A 27,170-nucleotide genomic window follows, 5' to 3' on the forward strand; every position below is an offset into this window, starting at 1 on the left:
TCCCAATTGGTGTTCTCTCTCTATATGTATATCCTATTATGCATTTATTATGAAATTCAAAATAAAATAGACACATGTCAAAGTGAGCGTAACTAAACAACACATAGTTTTCCTCTTCGAAAGTTGAAGCTTTGATTCCTCGTTTTGTAGTTGTTGTTCAAAAGGGAAAAAAATAGACACATCTTTAAGGATCATAAAGAACAAATTATAAGAAGTTTGGGCAATGTTTTTTAAAAATAAAAGGAAAAATAAAATATATTTAGAAGGAAAAAAAGACTATTTTTAAATATAAAAAAATAGTCAATTTATTTACCATTATAGCAAAATATAATTGTATTTTAGTGATAAACAGTGTCTATCAATGTCTATTAGTGTCTATAACTAATAGATAATGACATTTTGCTATATTTAAAAAATATTTCTAATAGTTTTGTCATTTAAAATAATTATTCAAATAAATGATAAAGAAATCTTGGGCAGACAAACTTATTTTCCCAAAGCAAACAATAAATAATAATAATAATAATATTGTTGTTGTTTACTTAACTTAAAAGGAAAAAAAAAAACATGCTTCTTAAATACTATCTATAAGTTGACATAAAACTTTATATATTTTTTGCAAAGGATAAAATTTGATATATTAGTTCACTTGTTGTCTTATATAATTAACTTTTACTGTTAAATGAAATACAAAAAATGTATGTACATATGATTTTAGTTTTTGTAATTATTTTCGACTTCAGGATTTTATCGATAATTTCATAAATATTTTTCTGAAACTTAGACTACAATATTTTTCTAAACATCAATACTTTAATTGATAACCATAGCAACAATCTCAAGAAACTCTTTGACCAAAATATTGCCATCTTGACCAATAATTTCAAAAATAATAATAAAATAAAAGTTAGAGGATCACAAGCTATTAATTATTCTCGATTTCTATATAGATTAATCTCAAACTACTATGAAAATTTGAATCTAAATTAAAAATTAAAGCTATTCAAAATTCTGAATGATTCTTCCTTTGATCCAATAACTTTGAAAGAATGTTTCTTCAAAGAATTGACAGCTACGGACTACCACTATATTATATATTTAAAAAAAATTGAATATTAACATCATTGTTTTGGATTGTATGAAATTAAATAGATATCACTAGAAAACTAAATCATATTATATGGTTATGACTTATGACTTATGAGTATGAACAATGCCTTAATTTTAATAACATCTTTTAATAGAAATTATAAAAGCCAAAAGACACGTGCCTTCATGTGATAGAGGCAGGCATGTAACTTGCCTTTTGCAACTTTCAATGTGCTTCAAGATCTGCACATTCATCTTTTCTTCATGGATTTGCCTACTTTTGGGCTAATCTAAATCATATTTTCTTATATAAGCCGAACTACTTTTATATATACCAATTCTTTTATAATGTGCTTTAAATTAATCTTATGATTATGGCCAACTTTGATTTGGTCAACCGCTTTTATAAGAGCAAATGAGAGAAATATGAGAAAGTGAAGAGAATAGAATATTGAAATGTCGTCTATATTGAAAGTGTTTGTGATATTTATAGAATTTTTTTTATAAGAGTGAAGACTATTCCTACAAACCAACTTGGACTTTATTTCAACATGTTTTATCCACACTCGCATGCTCCTTAGAAAATTTCACTCTTAACTTTGAAGTTCATATGATAGAACTTACGAAGAGGAAGTTACACCTCGTTGGTATAGGTATTAGCTATCAACTATTAACCATACTTACATATCCTCGAGGTCTCTCTCATTTGAATGTAATCTCGGTTCATTCATATATTTCTAAACTTGGACATTACATGTCCACCAACTTTTACCTTGGTTTGTCCCCAAACTACATCTTACTAAAATAGGTTCGTCTCATATACTATTTGTAACACCCCATGTCTATTTTTAAGAAAGCCGAGTAGTTACACTTGGTTAAAAGTCATTCACATATATGCTCAAACAAATGAGAAGGAAAAAATTTGAAGTTGAGAGTTTAATCGTGGTGAAAAACTTTTCTTTCACGTCATGGGTCATTGATTGAATTTCTTTTTTTTTTTTTATTGAATTACGACCTATTAATTTGAGTTTCGTTGCTCTTAGTTCTCTTTTTTTCTCCTTCTAGTCGGAAGCCAATAAAATGTTGAAGTCTCAAAGAAATTGACAAATTCCCTTTGTTATTCGAAATCTAAAATACAAAATATGATTCTAACCTAAAACCATGAGTAATACTCAGGTGCAGCTTCATCTCCATGCCCTTCAATCACCAAAACAACAAAAAAAACGAAAGTATTACAAAAATATTTTTGTAGAGGATACAAAAATATTTTAAAAAAGAAAAAATGAAAAGAAAAAGAAAAATAAAAATTTACCACGTAATTGAATTAAACAAATATGGATACAACCCTAAGTATTTTTCAAATCAGATTCATGGGCATATGCCATAGGTTTTGGAAAGAACCAGAGGGTAGTGGAAATTGATTGTGAAATAAAAGGAAGCTGTTCAGTTATGTCGTTCATTTTATATCCATCCAACTTACTACTAAATCTATCTACATCATCCAAATTTCATTGCCATTAGTGCTCAATAATATGCATTTCAAGTACTCAAAGTATAAAGATCAATAACACTGTTCTTTAGAACTTGAAAATCTTGTTCAAGTAATGTCAATAACTGAATAACACCATTCCACGAATTAAAGAGAACAGAAAAATGTAAGATAATGTACTTGAAATACTCGGTAACTCGAGTGACAAACAGCTTAAGGTCCAACACCATTGATACATTCCTGGCACAGCCTCTCAATCTCAATGAGGAAAAGCTGCAGATACCAACCGACCTTTGTCAACGCTTAAGTATCACGCCAATACATCCATTCAACATTCTTCATATTCATATCAATCAATTTGATTCCAATTCCTAAGAATAATCAATTCAAGAAAACCAGAAAAGAGAGCAAAAAAAATATTAATGACGAAAATGATAACCAGATGTAGTAGATGCTACAGCTTGTAACTTTGTATTCAAAAGTACCTATTGATTATAGGCCTAAAAGCTGGCTTCATACAAACTCAAAGTTCAGATTCCAGCGCCCCACCAACATTCGGAGGCAAAATATTTTAGAAAAGCTCACGGAGTTGGAAAGTAAGAATTGAATGGCTCTTAACCTGAAAAGTAGTCATCTAAAATGGTTGAACAGAAAATTATCGAGCCAAGATGGGTGCTTACAAGCTTCCTCTGTTTGTACAATCTCGATAGATCAGGACACCTCATTCGCTATACTCGTGTACTTGAAGTTGGTACAAATCCAAGAGAAGAAACCAGATACCGACTACTAAACTGCATGTACATGTCAATGCCACCAATTGTAGAAGATTTTGATCAAACCCTGATCTATCAATGATGCCTATGACGATCTTTATCGCGTGAAGAATAAGATGAGCTATGGTATTCACGATCTGAAAAGAAGAAAAAAATTGCCTGTCATGTTATTATTAAAGACCACAGAAACTAGCGAAATCTAATCTTTTCTTTCACCCTCATTCAAGAAGCAGTCAATTTTCCTTCAACGTGGAAAGAAAGAAGAGAAACAGGAGGAATACCTCGCGACGAGTGGTGTCTTGATTTCTCCAAATGCCCTCCTGCATTTATTATTGAAAATATTATTATTCGAATTGAATTCCATCTACTCGATTGGCTGAATTCCGTCAAATCGATTGACTAAAAGTGCAGGAAATAATCAAATTAGAATTTAACCTAGTTCCTTCCCCCTATCCTTTGAGCGATGAGCTCGATCCTTGGCTTTGTCTCTGTCTCCATCCTCTCTCTCACGTTCTCTGTCAGAATCCCGACCCCTATCTCGATCTCGAGACTTGGTTCTGTCTCTTTCCCTCTCTCTTTCTCTATCCCTGTCTCTTTCTCTCTCCTTGTTCCTTTCACCAATCTCAGCCCTTCGATCAGATTTTGATTTTGGCACAAGCTCCTCCCTAGTAGTGGCTTCAAGCGTATGGCTCTTGGATTCGTCATCACTCTTCTTAGATTCCTTGAGCTTGTTTAAGGCTAATTTAAGCATCTCATCTTTGGACCCCCCTGATTCAGGATTAGTTCCAGCGGTGGCTTTTACCATAGAAGTATCATCGTTGGCTGTTGGACTGCTTTGTGGAACTTCCTGAAATTGAAAGATGCAAAATTCAACTTATGCAGCCAGTAAAAGATCATACGAAACTAGGCAGCACAATAAAATATATTATATATATAATAACCATAACAAAAAATTAAAGCACCTTGGTGGCTGGAAGAGATTGTGAATCCCATGACTTATTAGAAAATGTAAATGAATCTCCATCCTTGCAGACTGGGATATATTGTGCCTTCGGAAGGGTATACAAATGTGCCAAAACTCGACAAACTTCATCAATTCCTGACTTCTCTGCATCAAATGCCTTCCACCAAGGTGGATTTTCAGGAAGGGGTACTTGAAATCTCCGAGCAGCAGCATATACAACCCCACAAGCCACAACTTCGCTCTTGAATCGAACGCACAAGGTTGTACGCAAACTGCTCCATATATTAAAAACTAAATTAACAAATTATCTCATATAATATGTAATAATTTAATGTAGGTATAATGACTCGATCCAAACCCGATGAATTAGAATCAGGTATTTCACTTAGCTCCTAGTTATTAGAACTTCTCTGTTTAGTTTTGAGGACTAGTTTCTGTTCGGATTAAATTGGGTCAAGGAGTGATGTCGGACAAGAACCATTAAAGTAACCCTCTTGATCACATTTCAGGTAAAGTACAGCATTTAAATGGGATCTCAAAATTTTGTATTGATTTTTAGAAACTGTTTTAGGTTAGGTCAAAAACTTTCATTGGTGAAACTGATGACTTGTTTAGTTTCTGGTATAAGGTAAGTGGCCTTATCGGCATGCCTTAGTGCTAGATTGGAACGTTAGGTGAGACTGTTCTAATTGAATGAACCTGATGTGATGATGTGATGGTCAATGTTCAGTTAGGCTGTGATAGGCCCCCAATCATTAGGAGATATGAGAGGAAACGAAATAAGAGAGATATGAGAAAGGAAGCAAATGTAAATGGAGAATCAAATGTAAATGGGTGAGGGAGAGGGAATAAAATTAGTTAGAGGCTGTGTGATCTTGTGGGCCCAAAGAAAATCCGATTAGTTACCAATTAGAGTATTTAAGAAGGGAGGGAGGTGAGCCAAGGCATATCTTGATTGTATTTTGTGAATGCTCAGTGAGCTGGTGTACAGGGGGAAGTCTCGGCTTCCTTGGCAATTTGGCCAAAATAGTAAATACATGACCCGAGTTCTATCATTTTGGTATCAGAGCCATTGTTCTTTGGGGAATGGTGAAGAAAATTGAAACTAGAATGTCTGCTCTTGAGGAACAAATAACCCTATTGCAGGTGGGGATGGAGACTAGGATGGATCAACGATTTATTGAAATGCAACAAATAACAAAGCAATCAATGGCAGCAAGACTGGAAGCGTTAGGGGAAATGTTGGAGCAAAAGATGTTACATGCGTTGGAAGCTTGGTCAAAAAAAGGGGGGACCCCTGGCGACAATGACTCAGGCTCATCTGAACGAACCGCGACGGAAAAGGGGAAACAACCATTGACTAAGGAGAGTGTGAGAAAAGGGAGCCAGATGGAGAAGGAAAAAAGGGACGTACCTTTGTTCGATATAAGGTTAAGGGGAAGCTAGAGATCCCAATCTTCAAAGGTGAAGTAAGTGACGATCCACTAGGATGGTTTCATCGGGTCGAGAGATATTTCGTTGTTAATCGGCTGACGGAGAAGGACAAGATTGAAGCGGCGATCCTGTGCTTGGAAGGGGAGGCACTCGAATAGCAGCAGTGGGAGGAGCGGATGCCAATGGATACCTGGGCCAAGTTTAAGGAGGATTTTCTTAATCCTCCCTTCCCGAAAGGAATTGACGGGGGCCCGTACAAGCGGTGGAGCATGTGGTACATTTCCTACCGGCAAAAGAGGAAGACCATCGAGCTCAGTTCCTTACTCTGAAGCAAGAGGGCACAGTGAGGGCTTACCAACGGCGATTCGAGCAGTTATTGGGGCCTCCGAAAGACCTGTCGGACAAAACTCTAGAGAGCAAGTTTGTTAATGGGCTCAAAAAAATACAGATCGAAATGCGGATGTTCAAACTCGAAGGGATTAAGGAGAAAATGAGAATGGCCCAATTAATAGAAGACACGGAGGAGGCTCGTAGGAAGAAGTGGGGAGGGGAAGGTCCAAGCCCATCGAAAGCGACCGCATCCATATCTTCAGTAGGCTCCAACTCCACCCCGAGTCAGGCCAACTTCAGCAACCTGACAACTTGAACCATTTCTCTTAACCCAAGCCAAAGCATGAGTGTTCCCTCCAACTCGGTGACTCTGAGAGACGTGAATGGGAAGACGTTCACCGTCGGTGCCTTCAGATGCAAAATCGGAGGGATAAGGGCCTATGTTATCAATGTGACGAGAAATACACTCCGAGTCACTGTTGCATAAAGAAGGAGCTAAGCATCTTAATACACCATGACGAAGAAGGAGAAGAATTAGCGGTTGAGACGAGTGAAGGGCAGGTCGAATTCGAAGAAACTCCACCGGCAACCCTAGAAACGATGGTGATGGACACAACTGAGGATGGAATTGTAGGGTTGTCGCTCAACTCTTTAGCCAGAATCGACTCACCACGAACGATTAAAGTAAAAGGGGTAATTAGAGATAAAGATGTGGTGGTTCTAATTGGTAGTGGCGCATCGCATAATTTCATCGATAAAGAATTAGTGGCAATCCTCGAGTTGCCACAAACACCCACGACAAGCTATAGCATCATGTTAGGCACTGGAAATTTCGTTCGGACTACCGAAATCTGCAAAGGTGCGGTACTGAATCTTCCCAATCTCACTATCATTAATGATTTTTTTTCCTTTACCCCTAGGCATTGCTAATGTTGTTTTGGGTGTCCAATGGCTTATACTGTTAGGGCGAGTTGTGTGCGACCGAAGCATGTCCGAGATGGACTTCCAAATTGGCGAGGTGGGTGCACCTTAAAGGAGATAGGAGTCTGATGAAATCACAAATCTCCCTTAAATCGATGATGAAGCTTGTCAAGGAATATTGTTGGAGCTGAATTCGCTCATAACCCACGCAGCTGAAGAAATCCAGAAACCAGACCATGAAGGAAGCCACCCCGACATTCAAATGGTTTTACGAAAATTTCCATCAATACTTCAGCCCATCGAAGGACTTCCTCCAGAGCGACACAACAACCATCTCATCGAACTAAAATCAGGGGCCGATCCAGTGAACATTCGCCCATACCAATACCCCCAATTCCAAAAAATGAGATCGAGCGGTTAGTTGAGGAGATATCGGCTGCAGGGGTTATACAGTCAAGTACCAGTCCTTTCTCCAACCCAGTTTTGTTGGTTAAAAAGAAAAACGGCAGCTGGAGATTTTGTGTCGATTACAGAGCTCTCAATCAGGTGATGGTGCCAAATAATTTCCCGATTCCAGTTGTTGATGAGTTACTTGATGAATTAGTAGGAGCCATGGTTTTCTCCAAAATAGATTTGAAGTTAGGGTATCACTAAATAAGAGTAACACCCAAAGACATCCACAAAACAGCATTTCGGACTCATGAGGGTCATTACAAATTCTTGGTCATACCGTTCGAAATACAAAATGCCCCATCAATGTTTCATTCGGTAATGAATGATATCTTCTTTTTTCTTTTTTTTTTTAATAGAAAACGGGTCATTATATTAAATTATAGAGAAGAGCTAAGGCTCAAAGTACAAGAGGGTTATACAATGAACAAAAACGAAAATACTAGGACTTCTTTTAGGATCAGGAGGTGCACCCGGGCATCTCAACTAGGTTGACACCCCCTTAGCACCCTCATCACATCCAATGTAACCACATAGGAGAGAAAAAACACTAAAAAGAGTATAAATCAAGGAACAATAACCGGAAAACAAGCCAAAACAGTGGCCTAAAACTGAGGGTAATAATTAAAGAGTTCAAAGATATGGTTTGGGGGGGGGGAGGGGAACTAGAATAAGTGAAAACAGACGTCCGGCACTAATTATTGCTGTCCAAAGGTGGAAGTGAAGATGATAGCCCCCCAGTTGAGGTTGAAATTCGATAGGCTATAAGCATTGAAAAGTTCGGAGAGTATGCACCAAGAGGAAACTTGACGGCAAGCGGAATCAAGGCGATCTTGGCATCCAAGAGCTTTGTTGTGAAAAATCCTTTGATTTCTCTCAAACCAAAGGTCTGCCAAGAGAGCTTTTATTGCATTACACCAAAGAAGTCGGATGGGGTTGTGGAGGTTAGGACCAGCTAGAAGTCGGCAAGAGTATCCCTTTTAGCTTCTGACTGAGTACAAAGCCAGCCCAACCATGTACTTTTGCTATTAAACCATGCTTTCTCGATGATTTGGATACACTCCTTGTTGAGCAGCCAGCTGTTGCAAAACCTGAAGGGGGAGGGTCCCCAACTGAAAGAACCAGCCTCTAGTAAAATTGGGTAGTGATCTGAGAATATTCGGGCTTGTCTATTGGCTCTTGAATTTTCAAATAACTCATCCCATTCTTTTGATATAAAAAACGGGTCTAGAAGGGATCTTGAAACTGAGCTACCTTCCCTTGTCCAGGTGAAACTCCCATTACTCAAACAGACTTCCAAGAGTTTCGCTTGTTCTATGAAACCATTAAATTTTCTCATGCCTCTAGTACTTCGGCCCAAAGGGAACCTCTCATGTGCCCACCTTGTGATATTAAAATCTCCACCAATGCACCATGCCTCTTCACAATAAGCTGCAAGAGAAAGTAGTTCTTCCCACACAAATTTTCTTTCTTTGTAGTCGGTTGGCCCATATACATTAGTAATCCAGCAATTGTTTTTACAGATAGTGGTACATTTTATTGAAAGGGAATAACCTCCTTTGAGAGTTTCAAATACCAAAATCAGGTTAGTATCCCACATTGTCAACATTCCACCAGAAGCACCAAAGGATTCAACAAAATCCCAGCCGACCTCTTTGGAACTCCAAATAGATTTAATAAAGCTTGCATCGAAATTTTCTTTCTTGGATTCTTGAATTAACACTAATGAGGGGTTAATTTTCTTTAAGAAGCGTTTGAGAGCCATCCTTTTATTACTATTTTTTAGGCCTCTTGTGTTCCAAGTCACTATTTTCATCTTTTCGTGTTTAGAGTTGGAGAGCAGCCTTGGCAGTCATAAGTCAATCCAAAACTAGGTTGCAATCAAAGACTATGCTCAATAGATGTGCTGGGAGGTCAGAAGGGATTGCTGAGGGGGCGGAGGGAGCAGGGCTAAAGGCATTTACCTCAGAGGTCTTGTCCTCTGTCTGAAACAGGGGATTTAAATCAACAAGTAGAGGATCTTCCGTTTTTGACACTTCTTGTTCTCTTGATGTGTTGTTCCAATTAATTTCCTCACTACTCACACTGAAAGGGGAGTCGAAAGAGCCATCCTTCTTTTCATTCATTGAGGCATCCGGGGAGAAGCTTGAAGTTCCTCTCAGAAAGAAACAATCCGGGTTAGGTGGGTAGAAAACTGGTCGCTTGAGGAGAGGGGGGAGCGAGAGTTGGTTGTCTGACCTGTTAGAATGAGGCTGCTCTTGTGAAAAGGTGCTTCTAACTTCCGGAATCTGATCAGCCACTGATTTGGATTTGAGACAAAGGCTCTTAGAGTGCTCCTTTAGATACTTTCTTCTGATGAAGTGCTTTGGAAATGACTTGAAAAGGCATGAGGATTGGCGTGCTCTGTAGAGCCTCTTTGTTATTGTTTTGCAGGGTTTAGGTAGTGGTTTAATGCTGAGGGGAGGAGAGGGCTTGAGGGTCGCAATGGCAGAGGATTCAACTGTCCTGGCAATACAAGGGGGGAGTGGGGGCAATGGCAGAGGATTCAATTGTTCTGGCAGTTCAGGGGGGAGCAGGGAAGTTGTGTTAAGGCAGGGGAAGGGAGAAGAGGGCTTGAGGGTTGCTTGGTCTTCAATCGTGGTTAAGGCATTCTCAAATGAAGAAGAGGCTGAGGGGAAAACCACGTTGCAAAGGCCTAATAACTTTGTTTTCTTTTTTCTTTTTGGCGCGAGTGGCTTTTCAACTTTTGAGTGAGAAATGTCGGTTGAATCTCCCTTTTTCAAATTCTCTTTCTTCTTAATGGCCGAGGGAGAGTTAAAAGCAGATTGTGGAACTCGAGGAGCCATATTACTTGCACGAGGCTCCTTTGCTGGCAAAATACTTGAGTCTAAAGACTTTTCGACTTTCTTCAATTGAAACTTTTTACTCTCGGAAGGCTGAGGCTGCAAGGCAGGGGATAAAGACTTTTCAACTTTCTTTCTTGACAGATTTCCCTCGTCAGGTCTTAGTGACTGGTTGACTTCTTCTTTCAAAAGTATAGGCCTTTGGATTTCTGAGTTAACGGTGTTAATACCCAAAAGGGGTGACTTTTCACCTTCCCCTGAAGCTCCCTTACTGGTTTTCGAAGCCTGTGGCTTCTGGACTTCCTTCTTTGCCACCGCTTTTGGACTTCTTGAGAACTTTGGCTTGGACTTAACTGACAATAGGAAGGACCATTCGAAATATCAATTTGGGAGGTGGCATCTTCGTCCTTCAAGACTTCTTGTAGTTGAATTAAGTCTATTGGATTGGAGAAATCTTTGAATAGTACATTATTAGGAAGATTTGTAGGCTGATGAAAGCAAGTAATATCCCCAAAATTTAAATAAAAGCTTCAACGAATTTCATCTTTAATTTCAATGGTGGCTGGCATAAACCCACGAAGATTTTCCTGACTTGAATTTTAGCTTCTAAGCAATTGATGAGATTAAGTGTTTCTGATGCAATTGAAATGAGTCCACCAAAGTAAGCCCCGATTGTCTCAAAGGTGCTTCTACACCAATAATCTAGAGGGAGGTTTTTGATTGACACCCAACCCCCAAAACCCTGTATTACTGATCGCCTTCCATGACCAAGGGGATTCCATTTTTCCAACAACAAATGAAAGGGACCAAATTGGTTCCATTTGCCCTGAGCTGGCACTTTTTCGTTTAAGTCTCCTTGGCTAATCTTGATTAGAGCCTTGTCTGCGAACAGGGGATTGATGATAACATTGGTACCGAGAACCTTACTCGGCTCTTTGGCGATTTCCTTCCACCCATTTGATGCTAATAATCTTGAAATAATCCATAAATTACTAAAATCTTCATTCAAAACATCAAAATTCTTCTGAGTCCAAAAAGATTGGTTACTCTGTTTTTTCGAGAGTGGAATAGGGGAGAGTAAAAAAAGGAGAAGCTAAGGGATTCAGGGACCTAAATGCTTGTAAAGCTTCCGAAAAGGTTTTTCCACGAGGTGGAAGAGCAAGGCTACGACTACTGACCAGCCCCTGATTAGGGGAAGGACTAGGTGGAGGAGGACTAACCTGGAAAGCAGGGGACGCTCTGAAATTTCGAATGCAGCCTTCGATCATGTCCTTAAAATCTTGCCAACCTGATTTTTCATTGCCAAATGGGATGTGGATGTTCTTTCTTCCTCCAGTGATTGGCCAAACGGCGCATTCTACAAACCACTTCTCATTTGCACGAAATTTGTGGCTAACTACGGAGCAATTGCATTCTCATTAACTCAACAACTCAAGAAGGATAGTTTTAAGTGGAATGAGGAAGCCCAGACAACTTTTGAGACTCTAAAGATGGCACAACTCCCTGTTTTAGGGCTGCCCGACTTCACCCGACCATTTGTAGTGGAAACGGACGCATCAAGGGTGGGCGTCGGAGCTGTCTTAATGCAGGAAGGTCGTCCCTTTCCTACTTCAGCCACGCCCTGCCACTAACACAGCCTCAAGGCTGTTTATGAGCGTGAATTGATTGTAATTGTCATGGCTGTCCAAAAATGGAGACCATATTTATTGGGCCGACGATTTACAGTACGCACCGATCAGAAGAGCCTTAAGTTCTTACTAGAACAACGAATCATTACCGGTGAATACCAAAAATGGGTAGCAAAAATAATCGAGTATGACTTTTAAGATTGAATACAAAAAGGGGTTAGAAAATTCGACAGCTGATGCGTTGTCCCGATTACCTTCGCCAATGGAACTGAGTTTGTTGAGTGTTGTGGATACTATTGACCCAGCTGTCTTTAGTAGTCAGATTGATCAAGATGAAGAATTAAGAGGCATTTGAGATAGTATTCAAGCTAGAAATCCTTACCCACAAGGCTACACTTTGAAAGGGGAACTTTTATTGTATAAACAGAGAATAGTACCAATGTCTCAAGAAGGAATTTTTCTCGAAGCGAATGAAAGCTCGGGTGCGTGCATTTGTTGGTGATTGTTCCGTTTGCCAACAAGCCAAATACTTGTCCTTAGCGCTGACGGGATTGTTGCATCCTTTGCCTATACCGGACTAATTTGGAACGACATTAGCATGGATTTCATTGATGGTTTGCCGAAATCTGAAGGGCACAACTCCATTTTGGTGGTGGTTGACCGTTTATCAAAATACGCACACTTCATCGCCCTTCGTCATCCTTACACAACAGCCGTAGTAGCAGGGATATTCCTTCAGGAAGTAGTAAGACTACATGGGGTGCCCCGAAGCATCGTGTCCGACAGAGATAAAATATTCACAAGCCTCTTTTGGGAAGAACTATTCAAATTGATGGGTACCCAATTGAAACGGAGCACATCGTATCATCCACAAACCGACGGTCAGAAAGAAGTTGTCAATCGAGGATTAGAAGCATATCTACAATGCTTTGCCATGGAAACACCAACAAAATGGTCCAAATGGTTGGCATGGACAGAATACAACTACAGCACTTCCTATCATACAGCTATCAAGAAATCCCCTTATGAAGTAGTGTATGGCCGACCTGTTCCCCCGTTAGTCTCATATGAAGCTGGGACCGCTATGGTTGGAGAAGTGGACATCCTATTAAAAGATAGAGATGAGATGCTCAAAAACCTTAAGGGTACACTGGAGGCAACACAACGACGGATGAAGTCTCTTGTGGATGCTAAAAGAAGAGAGGTGAATTTTGAAATATCCGATTGGGTTTAGGTTAAACTCAAACCATATCGCCAAAGCTCTCTGTTGATTCATAAGCACTCAAAACTCGCTCCTCGCTTCAGAGGCCCTTTCCAAATCATTCAGAAAATTGGCCTGGTGGCATATAAACTTGATCTTCCCACACATATCAACATCCACCCAGTGTTTCATGTGTCTCAACTTCGGAAGGCAATCAGCACATTGTTTCCAAGGATAACCACTCCTCCGATATGGCAGAACGAGGGACAATTAAGCCCTCATTCGGTTGCTATTTTAGGTATACGAAAGGTTGGCACAACAGTAGTATCACCAATCGATTTTGAGGTTCTTATTCAATGGGATGGTATGATTCCCGAAGATGCAACTTGGGAGAATGCCGTGCAAATCAAAGAACAATTTCCAAGCATTCACCTTGAGGACAAGGTGGTCTTTTGGGGGGCAGGTAGTGATAGGCCCCCAATCATTAAGAAGTATGAGAAGAAACGAAATAAGAGAGATATGGGAAAGGAAGCAAATGTAAATGGAGAATCAAATGTAAATGGGTGAGGGTGAGGGAATAAAATTAGTTAGAGGCTGTGTGATCTTGTGGGCCCAAAGAAAATCCAATTAGTTACCAATTAGAGTATTTAAGAAGGGAGGGGGGTGAGCTGAGGCATATCTTGATTGTATTTTGTGAATGCTCAGGGAGCTGGTGTACAGGGGGAAGTCTCGGCTTCCTTGGCAATTTGGCCAAAATAGTAAATACATAACCCAAGTTCTATCAGGCTGTTCTTTCATTTATTCAATTATACTCAACGAAAGCAAGTTTCTTATTGAGGTTTAGAAAAAGCTGGCCAATGGTCCAAAGTGGAACAATCCCCCTTTCCACCATGAGCCAACCCAAGACCTCCTAAGAACTTCAGCTAATAAATTACAAGTTTGGTCCCTAGATTTTTAAGTTTGTAACTCAAAAGCAATTTACCGATATATTTGTATTATCTCACTTGAGCTCTTTGAATCTAAACGAGAAGATAAGCGTGCAAAATAAAATCAACATGGCAATAAACTTTTGATTATTATACCTGTCGTTGGCTAGATTCCAAGCTTCTTGCCTCAATTCTGGAGGTGTTCCAAGGGTTGCAAGGTAGTTAGATATGAATTTATGCGGATGTTCAACATGACAAATGAAACCCATCTCTTTCAATATATGCCTCTCTGTTCTGCTCAACTCCATCTTCAAGTCTGCATATTTCTGATTGAAATAAAACAAAATAATTAAAATGTAATGTAAATATAATAAAAGAAAAAACTACGATGTCAATTAAGTGAAAAATATAAAGAGAAATGAAACAGCTATAACATAGCCAAGAAGGGGGCAGAATCAATATATGTGAAAATATTAGCAAAGCTAGATTGCACAATATGATTTCAAACTTTTTTATCTTTTTTGTGCAAAGGACAACCAACCATTTAATTAAAAAAGAAGAAAGAATGGATCCTAAGATTGAAAAATAGAACCTGAAGATAAAAAATCAAATTCAGACCTTGAGAGTAGGGTCCAAGAACTCTATAGGTAAGTTCTCTCTCCTGCATTCCATTCGGTGAAAAACAATAATTACTTGTCTGGCTTTCCTAGGATTTTCCTCCAACTTTGATGCAAGCCACACGCAACTAGAAGCAACTTTCTGCAGGAAATTATCATAAACCAATAAAGCATGACATCGGGGGGAGATTAAAAATATTTTTAAAATATCAGAAAAGTTAAAAATTAAAATTTTAAAAGAAAAGAGAATAAAAGAAAATACAACCTTAACTTTGTTTTTTTCTTTAGTAATGAAACAACCATACTTCCATGGCAAATGAAACCCTTAACCCTTTTATGAGCTTAATAAAACAACTTGAGTTAATTACGCAAATGTCAAGTGTTCAGAAAAATTGAAGAACATAAACAACCAGAAAAAAAATAATTTCTTTAGATGATTGACCCATTCTTGAAAGAATGGGAGGTTTAGCGAGAGGGAAAGAGACATCTAAGAAGGCAGCAGACAAAGGATAATAAAGAAGACATCTAGCAAACTAGATTATAGACAACATTGGAGCAGTACAATAACTAGAAAAGAGTAGTCCAAGTAGAATTTAAAAAGTATTTCCTTTACATTCAATTATGAAAGTTTAATAGATGTAAACACGGAAAAACTAATAATTGAAACAAAAATAACCTTGACATTGAAGCGGGCAAATGATTTCTTGCAATAGAATCGATGGAATAAAACTTGTCCAGTAGCCATGACTGCTTGAGGCCTGAAAGAAACAATTTAAAAATTTAAAAAAAAAAAAAAAAAATGTAACACTACACAGGTAGTATGATACACACACACACAAACACTCTTCGCTCCCATGTCATAGGGAAAAACCATGAAATGTTTTAAAGCATGACATTACAATTTTTAGAAAAGAAAAGTGTGGAATTACAATTTAAGCAATATGCCAGCCTCTTGGATGAGATCGCAACCATAGATCCTCAGGGTGGTTTCAGTGGCTTCATCAATCCCATCCTTTCTCGAAGGTGAGTTCTTTAACTGCTCATCAGTTAGATAAAACGTGTCGATGGCTGTGTAAATCATCAGACCTGTGAAGTAAGGAAAAAGAAAAACTAACTGACATCAAGAAAAACTCTCAAATAGAAATCACCAGGTACAATTGACGAAGACTAATTTGTTTCTTCTAGTTTAGTTTTCATGATTAAACATTTCATCTTGATTCCTCCATAATCCTCTTAAATATGACAAAATAAGCAATAACCAGCATTCAAAAGAAAGAAAAAAATATATAACCATGAGAGATTAAAGTGCCAAAATTCAAGAAACATGCTTATTCAAGTCCCAGTCAACCATATCAAAGGCCTTCTCAAAATCAAGCTTGAAAACTCAATTGTTCTTACTAATAGCACAATCATAAAAAAAACACTCTCTAACAGTACAGTTTTACTCAAGCGCCCCAATACCTATCTTGAAAACATGTTAATGCCCTCAGTTCTTTATACATCATATAGTCATGAATTTTCACAACTTATACAACAAAATAAATGCAATTACCATGCTTCCTCCCTTGCTCAGCTTAGACATCAAGCTTTTGACGTAATCAATGACTCGAGCGCCCCTATATCTATCTTGAAGTATGTTCACACTACACCTTTAGTTCTTTGCACATCAAATAATCATGAATTTTTCCAACGATAAGACAAAATGAATCCAATTACCATATACTTCCTTCCTGGCTCAGCTTAGACATCAAGCTTTTGACATAATCAACAACTCGCACTCAAATAAATATTTCCCTAACAAATTTTCAGCATGTTTTCTATAATATAATCGATTAATAGACCTCAATAAACAACACTCGACATGCATAAACCAAATAAATCCAGCATACATCACATTAATCTCAAAAATCAATAAAAGAAACACAATTAACTATTTCAGAACACGCAAACAATAAAAGGCATCAAACAAGCAAACAACTAAAATACTACTGGTATGACCCACTTACCTAAATCCTTTCACGAACTAAGATTCTACTAACCCAAAGTTGTGCGCAGCCTAATTCATTTCAAAAACACAGTTTCCAAGATTAAAAGCTAAATAAACAGATTTTCAATATGGAACAACCTAATCAACCCTAAATAAGTGAATAATCAAGATTTTACCGCTTAAATCGAGTGAGTCTTTGCTGGTTCATGCACGAAAGGGTTTTCCGCTACAAGCCTAACGTGGTTGGAGGTTACGTCAGTTCTAAGTATAGGTCGCCGGAGGGAGAGATTTGCGAGAGAGAGAGGTTGCTGAAAGGAAGTTCGCACACGTCAGGGAGATGCCGCAAGAATTAGGCGTGCCGCCGTGTTTTTCGCCGGAGCAGGTTGCACTGCCGTGCCGTGAGTCTTAGCAGAAGACCTGCGACGCAAAACTGCTACCACCGGAGGGTTGAGGTGGACGCCGGTGTCGGAGGGAGAGGATCAATGCGGTGACAAAGGTGGGCTAGATATGTAAAAGAGAAGAAGAAGGGGTTTCTTTTAGTATATGAAATACAATTGGAGAAATTGTCTAAATAACCTTATTCTTTAGCAAAATTACGAAACTATGATTTTTTTTTCTTTCTTTTCAACGAGAAACAAAGCTTTTATTTATTTTGTCTATAAAAATCTTCTATTTTTTTATTTTTTTATTTATTTTTATATCCCTTCCTCTGTGCTAACTTACACACTAATAATTATTATTAAAGAATAATTCTTAGAATCCTAATAAGTAGGTAGCCACCATGAATTATAATGTTAATAGTTAAAGTTTTTATTGAAAATCATCAAAGAATATACAAGGATCCTAAATTTATTTATTTGTAGAATTTTGTATCTAATGGACTTTTACACTTTAAAGGCCTCTAATAAATTTCTCACATAGGAGAAATTTTTAAAAATTAATTAATCTATGAGGAATAAAATTGATGTTTCATTCTAGATTGGATATTAAACTTTTAATTTTGTGTCAGTATGAACATAATTCAATTAATATGAAACATGTATCTTCATCCAAAAAGTAAAAGATTCAAATCTCTCACCTTGCCTATGGCTACCAAAAAAGAAAAAACTTTCAATTTATTGTTTAGTAAATATTTGAATTTTTAAAATGTCAAATAGCACTTTAAAAAGTTTTGAATCCTATTTGACACAATACTTAGGGGGCGTTTGGGGCAATGAATTAGTTATTATAGTCTTAGGTTATTATAGTTGGGTTATGATAGTTTGCGTTTAGGGTGTAAATTGTTTTAGTTTGAGTTATAATTGTATGTGTTTAAGGTGTAAACTATTTTAGTTTGAGGAGGAAATAGTAAACATTGCAGTAAATAATAAAAAAAATGATGAATATAAAATAGTAAATAATAAATACGGTAGCAAATAGGGGTTTTGAAATAGTGTTGACTATGACTAGTTGGAGATTTTGAAATAATTTTTATAGCAAGAGGTGTTATTATATTTTGATGGTAACTCTTGCCCCCAAACGCCTCCTAAAAAGTCAAGGCTAAACTTAGGATTTAAAATAATTGTAATGAGTGTCAAAATTGATTGTCATATTTGTAGATATGCCACACAAATAAATAATTTACAAATATGATCATTATTAAATTTGCAAGTCTAAATGACACCATTTGTAGTAGTGTTAAAACCTTTACTTTTTATTCTATAATTCTTTTTATCAAATATATAAACATTGATTCTTAAGTATAACAAACACAATGAATGAAAATGAGATAGATCCTAATTTTTTTTTTTTATTTACATTGATTGATTACATTTATGGATGCATAAACATGGCCTTAAGATTGTTTTCATCCCGTTTCTTCACCTAGTGAAAAAAGATGGATAATAAACAAGTAATATGTCAAATGAAGATTTTATTTTTCTTTTGACAATATGTGAAGTGAGAAATTGAGTCTTAGACCTCGAAGTCGATAGTAGCTATGCTCATATTGGCTCAAATCGATGATTAAATAAAAACAAAAGTTGATAAGACAAATAATAAAACTTTGTAATTCATAAATCCATACATTTTCGAAGACTTGCATCCTACAACACAAAACTATTCCAAGACTGGCATAAGTTCGTCTTCTTCTGAACAAAATTTTCAGTTTCAAGAAATGAAAGTGTAAGATCACCATTCAAAACAATGAAGCAACACATCGATTAAATACAGACCAATCAGCAAGCACCAATCTAATATGTCCTGTAACAAAAAAAAAAAAAAGAAAGAAAAAGAAAAAGAAAAAGAAAAAAGAAAAAAAAGAAAGTAAATAACTTTTGAAATATCTAAGATGTTACGAGTCGTCAAGATACGTTTACGTCAGGTTGTCTTTCCTGAGAAGCTCAAACAAAAGTACAATCAATCTAAGGACTCAAAGGGACTCAATGGGATATTCATATATCTGACCCCTTCTCTTGAGAGTGTGTCCTGCAGAAAGATGAGGATGTTAGTTTACCAGGCATGACTGCCGAGCCCATATCCGTCCATGTAACCAGCTCCATGAATGCCATGGCTCCCATGATCGTGATGGTGGTGGTGGTCGCTATTTCCAGATTCATCGAAAACTTTCTGAATGTGTTCAGGAGTAGTCTCTTCAGCAGATTTTCTAACCGTGGGGGGTAATGAGGATACGAACTGAGCTATACTGTCAGCTACAACATCAGCTACATCTTCCTGAGGTCGACAAAGATAAATGGCATATTTAACATTGAAAGAGAGAATGACAAGTCTATATACCAGCAAGCTGAAGAAATAGATTATCATTATCAAAGATGGTGAATGAAATGTTTATTGAGACGACATAAACATATTCTAGTTAATGGAGACCATTTAAGCAAACAAAAATGATAATCAAGGAGTCAATCCACAGACAGATGAAATCAGCCTATTACCATGGACAAGACACAATCATGATCACAATCTTTGTGCGCTGTTGTGGTGGAAGCTTCTTTTCTAATCGTTTTGGTTTTGCTAGAGCTAAATTCTTATTGCGTTGTTCTCTTGCATAGCTCTTTGCTGAGTATTCAGCATGAGATATTTGTTCAATTGGAATGTTTCTTAATTCTTCTTCAAAGCTTTAGTCTCTCAATTGTAATTTGGTTCTAACCTTGTATTGGCAAGTTTTGAAGCTTTTTATTTTTGTTTCCTCTCATGTACTTTGAGCATTAAACTCGTTCATTATTCAATGAAAAGTTTTGCTTCTGTTTCAAAAAAAAAAAAAAAAAGTTTACAAAATGAATGCATTAAGGAGAGTTTTAAAAGGTTCTCTACTCTCCTAGCCAGAAAGTGACCATATAACACCAGGAGCCTAAGCAATCTCTTACAATCAACTGTTAAGCACACATGATGCCTCAAATATAATGTTCAGATGTGTACAATTCAACATTTTTCATTTCCACCTGTTTCAACTCTCAAATGATCTAACCTGAGGCTCGAAGTCTTGAGCGGTTGAGCATCTCTTTCCGACTCTCTACTATCTCCATTTCCACAAACACAAAGTCTCTGTCTATGTACCTATCTCTGTAAAATCTAGAAAAGAAAACTGTTTCCACCATATCAACTACTGGTTGACAGAAATATTGTCTCGAACTCCTCATTGGCCAAGTCTATATTTCTTCAATAAGTTATCCAGTGTCACATCACTCATTTCTCTCCCCTCCCTAGCCTCTATCAGTTTTATTTTCACCTAGTCTTACAGAACTAAAATCCCAAGCACTCCAACTTCCTATCAACAACCTTCATGCTTAACATGTCCAGCTTGATAATGTTAAATTTCAAAGTATTAGATTTCATTTTATTTTTTTAAGCTATGTAATACACAACCTACTTCACTCGAACTTTGCACATTATGATTAGAACAACGCTGGTTCTAACTTCTAAGATATGAAGATCCGACTCGAATGCTAAAGCCGCTCTATAGGCAGGCCTGACCATATTTATGTTATGCTTAAATCCATGAAAGTCCTCGTCCTAGAAAGGATATTGATACTCTTGAATTCAGCAAACCACAATATAGACTGAAAACTCATTACACAGAACATGAGCTAAACTCATTACAAATTCTCAATTGAAGTAATGATCCTTACTTGAGCCCACCGTCCACCGGAATGTTTAACAAAGGATGCCTGTGGAAGCACATCAGCAACTCGACGTCCCTCGGCACTCCATTCATTCGACCAACCATTCGACCAGATAACCTGCATTGGCACACTTTTCAGATCATCCAGACCACCCCATTCTGAAATGTCAAAGCTATCATTCAACTTCTTCCCCATGCTAACAACTGCCCTCCGCCCACCGCGGCCCTTCAAAAGAACTCTATGAGCCTCCACATCAATGGGAGCATCATTCCCTTTAGAACAGCAAAGGTTGATCAACCTTGAATACACAAAATTTGATCCCAAAATAACTTCTCTCACAACAGGCAACTCCAAGAGCCATAAAGGAAGAGAAGGCTTTGATAAAGTATCAATAAGAGTTAAACTCCTCACAAATCCTGAATTCTCTGCAACCCAATATCCCGCCATTGATAAAGCTGAATCGTGAAGAACCAAATGCACTGGAGCTAAACCAATAGTATCTACGATTTGCCCCAAAATGCTACCAATCTCTTCAGGGCCTAACCCAATTGGCTTCAAGATCTTCCTCTTAGGAACATGTTTTTGAATTTCTTCATAAGGAATCTGCCCAGTTTCAATGATCTGATCAAACGCCCAGAAGATACCCTTTTCATGAATCAAATTGTAGACATCCAAAAGCCTCCCTAAAACCCCATTTGAGCTCTCGTCGATCTCAGCCGTGGATTTGTCGGAAAAGCCATTGCCGGGCAGATCAAACGCCAGAGCACGAACTCCTTTGGAACCTAATGAGTCCAAAACCTTGCGAAAGGAGTAAGAGCTCAGCCCCAGCCCATGAACAATGACCACATTTTCATTTCCTTTTACGCCATTTTCAACGGCGAAAACTTCGATTGGAGATAAATTAGGGCTAATTTGTACCTTTAGAAGACGACCCTTTGAGTAATGTTGACGGAGGCTGGTGGGTAGGCTTAAAAACCAGGATTTGGGGTCTTGGGGAGAGAGAGAAGGGAGAGAAATGAAGAAAAATGTAACGAAAGAGACGATTAAAGTGAAGTAGAACCAGAAGGTGAACGGATTTGGGGTAGGAGATGGAGGGGTTTTGGGGGGTGCAGTGGTGGAGCTCGGCGGAGGTTTTGAGGATGAACTTGATTTGTTGGATTTAGGCTTTGATGGCTTCGGCACTGACTCGTCTGGTTCCTCGGTAATGGTCACCATTGATGGGGATTGGAGAGCTTGGGAATGGAAGCTCGCATGAACAAGGGGAAAATGAATAAATGAATCAGGGGAAGGAAGAAATGGTTGATGAAGATGAAGAAGTGAGGAAATTGTGAGATGAAGGAAATTGAAGGAATTTGGTAAAGTGGAAGTTGATCTGGTCCGTGGAAGAAAGTTAAATATGTTGTGAAATTGAGGAAAGATGGAGAAAATATAATATAATAATATATTTATATAATAATAATAAATAAATAAAATATAATCTAAATAAAATAACTAAAATTATAAAATTGGATATGAAAATTAATGGGATTTTGAATTGGATTTCTCACCAATGTGGATTATATTAAGATCCATCAAATGCCACTAGAAAAGTGGCAAGTAGAATGTGGACTTACATGCACACCAAGCATGAATTGTTACAAATGACATGGACAACATGAAAAATGACACATGACTTTTAGGATACCAAGCATTGGACATCTATTTTTTATGATATTTATAATACTCCCTCTTAGATGTCCATATATATATATATATGAAATATGTCTCGTTAAAACATTACTAGGAAAAACCCAATAGGAAAAAACCCTAGTGAAGGAAAAAAAGTACATATTTCATATAATACATACTCCTAAAAGAATACAATATATTTACTCCCCTCAAGAAAATATCACTTAAGGCCTTTGAGTCGCTGCATTCCAATACAAATTTTCAAAAGTTACGGTAATGCCTTTGTAAATAAGTCTGTCAGGTTATCCTTCGAACAAATTTGTTATATAGTGATATTGACATTTTCTTCAAGATCATGAATGTAGAAAAGTTTCAGTGAAATATGATTTGTTTTATCTCCTTTAATATATCCTCATTTGATTTGGGCTATGCAAGATGTATTATCTTCATATAATATTATTGAAAATTTTTTATTAGAAGACAAGTCACACGTTTCACGAATGTGCTGAGTTATTGACTTTAGCCATACACGTTCTCAACTAGTCTCGTGAATTGCAAGAATTTCAGCATGATTTGAAGAAGTGACCGTTATGGTCTTTTTCACCGATCGCCATGATATAGTAGTTCATTCACATGTGAACAAATAACTTATTTGAGATCTAGTTTTGTGTGAATCAGATAAATATTCAAATTTTGCATAACCAACTAGATCAAAATTTGATTTTTTTGAATAAAACAAATCCATATTGATTGTTCATCGGAGATAACGGAATATATGCTTAATCATGTTCCAATGTCTTTTTGTTGGAAAAGAACTATATATTGTTAATAAATTTATTGAAAATGCAATACCTGGTATTGTATTATTAGCAAGATACATAAGTGCATCAATTGTACTAAGATATGGTACTTCAAGATCAAGAAGTTCCTCATTATCTTCTCGAGGTCGAAATAAATCTTTCTTTATATCCAATGAACAAACTTCTATTGGAATATTTAATGGATGTGTTTTGTCCATATAAATTTTTTTCAAAGTTTTTCCTGTATAAGTTGACTGATGAATAAATATTTCATATGCTAAATGCTCTGCAAACTAAGACAAAATTTTGTTTTCTGATATCTTTCATTTCAAATTCTTTCTTAACATATTCTATTGCCTTTGAAAACTGTTCAGGAGTTCCAATCATATTCAAGTCATCAATATATACAGTTATAATAGCAAATTCTGATTGTGATTTCTTTATAAAGACATACAGATGTATTTGATTATTTTGATATCCTTCTTTTAATAAATATCCACTTAGACGATTATACCACATCCGTCCTAATTGTTTCAATCTATATAGTGATCTCTATAACTTTATTGAATATCATTCTCGGAAATTTGATTATATGTTTCAGGTACCTTAAATCCATATAGGATTCTCATATAAATATCATTATCAAGAGATCCATATAAATATGTTGTGACTACTTCCGTAAGATGCATCCAGACTTTTATACACGGTCAAGCCAATTAAATGTCTTAATGTAATTGCATCCACCACTGGAGAATATGTCTCCTCATAATTAATACCAGATCTTTATAAAAAATCTTGTGCAATTAGTCTTGCTTTGTATCTTGTGACCTCATTATTTGCTTTTTTTTTTCTCATAAATACCCATTTGTATCTCACAGGTTTGACATCTTCTGGTGTTTGGACTACTGGTCAAAAATCCCGCCATTTTGAAAGTGAGTTTAATTCTGCCTTGATTGCTTCTTTCCACTTAAGTCACCACGAATTCGTTCTAAAAATGTAAGTAATTCAGTCCCAACTTTAGTTGGTGATAGTCTAATTATCAATTTTTCTTGAGAGCAAGCATCACATGATAATTCATTAGATTGAAGAATCTTCTAGCTCTTCAATGGATGTCTATTTGAATTCTCAATAATTCTCTTCATTATTATAGATCCTGGATGACCCAATCGATATGTCAAATTGTAAATATGTCTGGATTCATGAACAGGTTCATTGTTGCATATGTTTCAATTACTCGTATATGAGTATAATATAATCTCAAAGATAAAATAGGCAACTCTTCCAATATACGTTTTTCATTTGAGACAGTGGATATGATATATAGATATTCTACATTATTTTTACTATCAGTCTCAATATGATAACCATTGCAACGTATATCTTTAAAACTTAGAAGATTTCTCTTTGATTGACTAGAGAACAATGCATTGTCAATTATAAATTTTGTTTCTCTAGGCAAAATAATATTTTCTTTTCTAAAACTTTCGATCAGGTTTATAGAACTTGATATCGTATTGACTTTTGTTTTCAGCATTATCAATTTGGAAAAATATTTTTTTACTTATAAGTATTGTATGTGTAGTTGCACTGTCTGCCAGACATAGATCTTCTTTGCTCATTTTTTAAACACCTAACATATGAAAATAATTCATGTTTCTTCATTAAAAGAAAATAATTACAATAAGAAAAACAACACTTAAAATATACAAAAGTTACTAAAAAATGAAGATAGATAAAAGAAAACAACAACATTAAGTATATATATTCTCAAAGTCAAAATAAACATTTGATGTTCCACTAACTGTGTCAATCTTTTCTTCAGGAGATTCAAAGAAGTCTGTCACATCCAAATTTATCATGGGATGGCAGGCAGAACCGTTGTGCTTGATCGGAACTTCCCCCATCAAACATGTCATTATTCTGATATGCAAAATTTGCTACCACATTTTTCTTTTTTTCTTTTTCCTTCAGGGAGGCTTGATAAAGGTTAATTAAGTGTTTTGACGTACGACAGGCATGTGACCAATGCCCAATCATTCCATATCGAAAAAATTTATTTTCAATACTCTTTGAACTTTTATCTTGTGGAGCTTTTCCTTTGTGATCATCATTTTATATGGTTCTTTTGAAATTTAAATGATTAGAAGAACCACCACAAAAATAATAATTATTTTTTCCTCCACCACAATCATGACCTCGACCACAACCACAACCACGACCTCGAGAACGATTATTAACATTTACAACATTCACCTCAGGGAATGATGTTGTTCCAGTCGGTCGAGATTCATGGTTTTTCATCAATAACTCGTTATTTTGTTCGGCCACGAGAAGACATGAAATTAGTTCAGAATACTGTTTAAAATCTTTCTCTCAATATTGTTGTTGTAGGAGCATATTCGAGACATGAAATGTAGAAAATGTCTTCTCTAATATATCAGGTTAGTGATTTTCTCTCCGCATAATAACAATTTCAAACTGATTTTAAATAATACAGAGTTTTAATCACTTACTGATTTGAAATCTTGTAGCCTCAAGTACATCCACTCATAACGAGCTTTAAGAAGAATAACTGTTTTTTTTTTTAATGATCAAATACCTCTCTTTCAAAATTTTCCACAAGATACAAGGATCTTTTATTGTAAGATACTCCGTTTTCAATCCCTCGTGGAGATGATGACGAAGGAAAATCATAGTTTTTGCTTTTTCGTGACTGGATATCATATTTTCTTCTTTAATAGTCTCCCCAAGATTCATAGCATCCAAGTAGATTTTGGCATCAAGTACCCATGAAAAATAATTATTGTCGTTAATATCAAAGACAACAAATTCTAATTTTATGAGATTTGTCATGACTGCACTATCATAAAATATTGTACTTATGTTAAAAATTTAAAAGATATCTAATATGAAAAATAACATTAAATTTATTAATTATAACGAAGAGAAAAAAAACCGATATACCTTTAAGACCTACCTTTAGTGGAAAAAATGATAGGAGCTCATACTGATAACGTGATAGAAATTGAGGAGCACGACAGGAACACAGATATGGAGAAAATATAATATAATAATAATAAATAAATAAAATATAATCTAAAATAAAATAACTAAAATTAAAAAATTGGATATGAAAATTAATGAAATTTTGAAGTGGATTTCTCACCAATGTGCATTATATTGAGATCCACCAAATGTCACTATTTATAGGCAAAGTGGCAAGTAGGATGTGGACTTACATGAACACCAAACATGAATTATTACTAGACATATGAACAATATGAAAAATGATACATGGCTTTTAGGATATTGATCATTGGGAATCTATTTTTATGTATTTATAATAGAATATCTTTTTTCTGAGCTTTTTTAATTAGAATGGATGACCAGCCCACAGTTAAAGATAGTCATATTTATTGTAGTTCTATCATGTAGTTTTAATATGATAGTTATCTCTATAAGGACGTTAGAGATGGTCATGTAGCCCTAACATAATGGTCATCTCTCGATCTTCATTTTCTCACACAAGAAAAAGAAAAATATGGCCCATAGAATTACGATAGACATAGTCATCTCATACATTATACAAACGTAGTAGGCGCTGATGTAAGCAAAATGTTAGATTTCATACATTTGTGGGCAGCTCATTAATCATAAAGAGGCCTGTAAATGGATCATCTGTATAAAAAAAAACTTTTTTTTTTCTAAAAAGAAGTAATGTATGTGTGCATGAAAATGAGATAACTTTTTTAGGGAAAAATAGTTTTTTATTCCTAAGTTTTGAGTTTAGTTTCTAATGTCCATAACTTTCAAAATGTTAAACTGGGATAAAACTCCAGTGGTAACATATATATCCAAAAATATAATACTGAGTTCTTGAGTTTTTACAGAAAAATACAATAAACTAGGGCATCACATTCCCATAGTTTATC

General features: G+C 36.3%; 2 protein-coding genes across 9 annotated transcripts; both read right to left on the reverse strand.

Moving 5' to 3' along the window:
• Window positions 1-2,644: 2,644 nt before the first annotated feature.
• On the reverse strand, window positions 2,645-17,249 carry RCY1 (arginine-rich cyclin 1). 8 transcript variants are annotated; one of them, XR_016527747.1, is made up of 12 exons: window positions 16,829-17,204; window positions 16,672-16,721; window positions 16,218-16,287; window positions 15,595-15,751; window positions 15,342-15,423; window positions 14,667-14,807; window positions 14,205-14,374; window positions 4,314-4,587; window positions 3,787-4,198; window positions 3,633-3,671; window positions 3,064-3,488; window positions 2,645-2,949 (listed from the first exon to the last, which is right to left on the reverse strand). XR_016527747.1 is itself a non-coding variant. In XM_090310859.1 (11 exons), exons 4-11 carry the CDS (start codon window positions 15,744-15,746, stop codon window positions 3,427-3,429), a joined length of 1,332 nt encoding a protein of 443 aa, XP_090166985.1. In that variant the 5' UTR covers window positions 15,747-15,751; window positions 16,218-16,287; window positions 16,672-16,721; window positions 16,829-17,204; the 3' UTR covers window positions 2,982-3,426. The 8 variants fall into 8 exon arrangements, 5 of the variants coding, with proteins under 5 accessions (XP_090166985.1, XP_090166986.1, XP_038879421.1 ...); XR_005480203.2 differs by lacking the exon at window positions 16,218-16,287 and having other exon boundaries at window positions 16,829-17,249; XM_090310859.1 differs by lacking the exon at window positions 2,645-2,949 and having other exon boundaries at window positions 2,982-3,488.
• Window positions 17,250-18,673: 1,424 nt separating this feature from the next.
• Window positions 18,674-22,181, reverse strand: AXR4 (alpha/beta-Hydrolases superfamily protein). Its single transcript, XM_039024211.2, has 2 exons — window positions 20,777-22,181; window positions 18,674-19,364 (listed from the first exon to the last, which is right to left on the reverse strand). The coding sequence occupies exons 1-2, from the start codon at window positions 21,983-21,985 to the stop codon at window positions 19,143-19,145; spliced, it is 1,431 nt and encodes a 476-aa protein (XP_038880139.1). The 5' UTR covers window positions 21,986-22,181; the 3' UTR covers window positions 18,674-19,142.
• Window positions 22,182-27,170: the final 4,989 nt, after the last annotated feature.

The sequence above is a fragment of the Benincasa hispida genome, chromosome 2 (genome assembly GCF_027475165.1).
Source record: "Benincasa hispida cultivar pf3 chromosome 2, pf3_genome.v1.1, whole genome shotgun sequence".
In the NCBI taxonomy this organism is placed as follows: domain Eukaryota; kingdom Viridiplantae; phylum Streptophyta; class Magnoliopsida; order Cucurbitales; family Cucurbitaceae; genus Benincasa; species Benincasa hispida.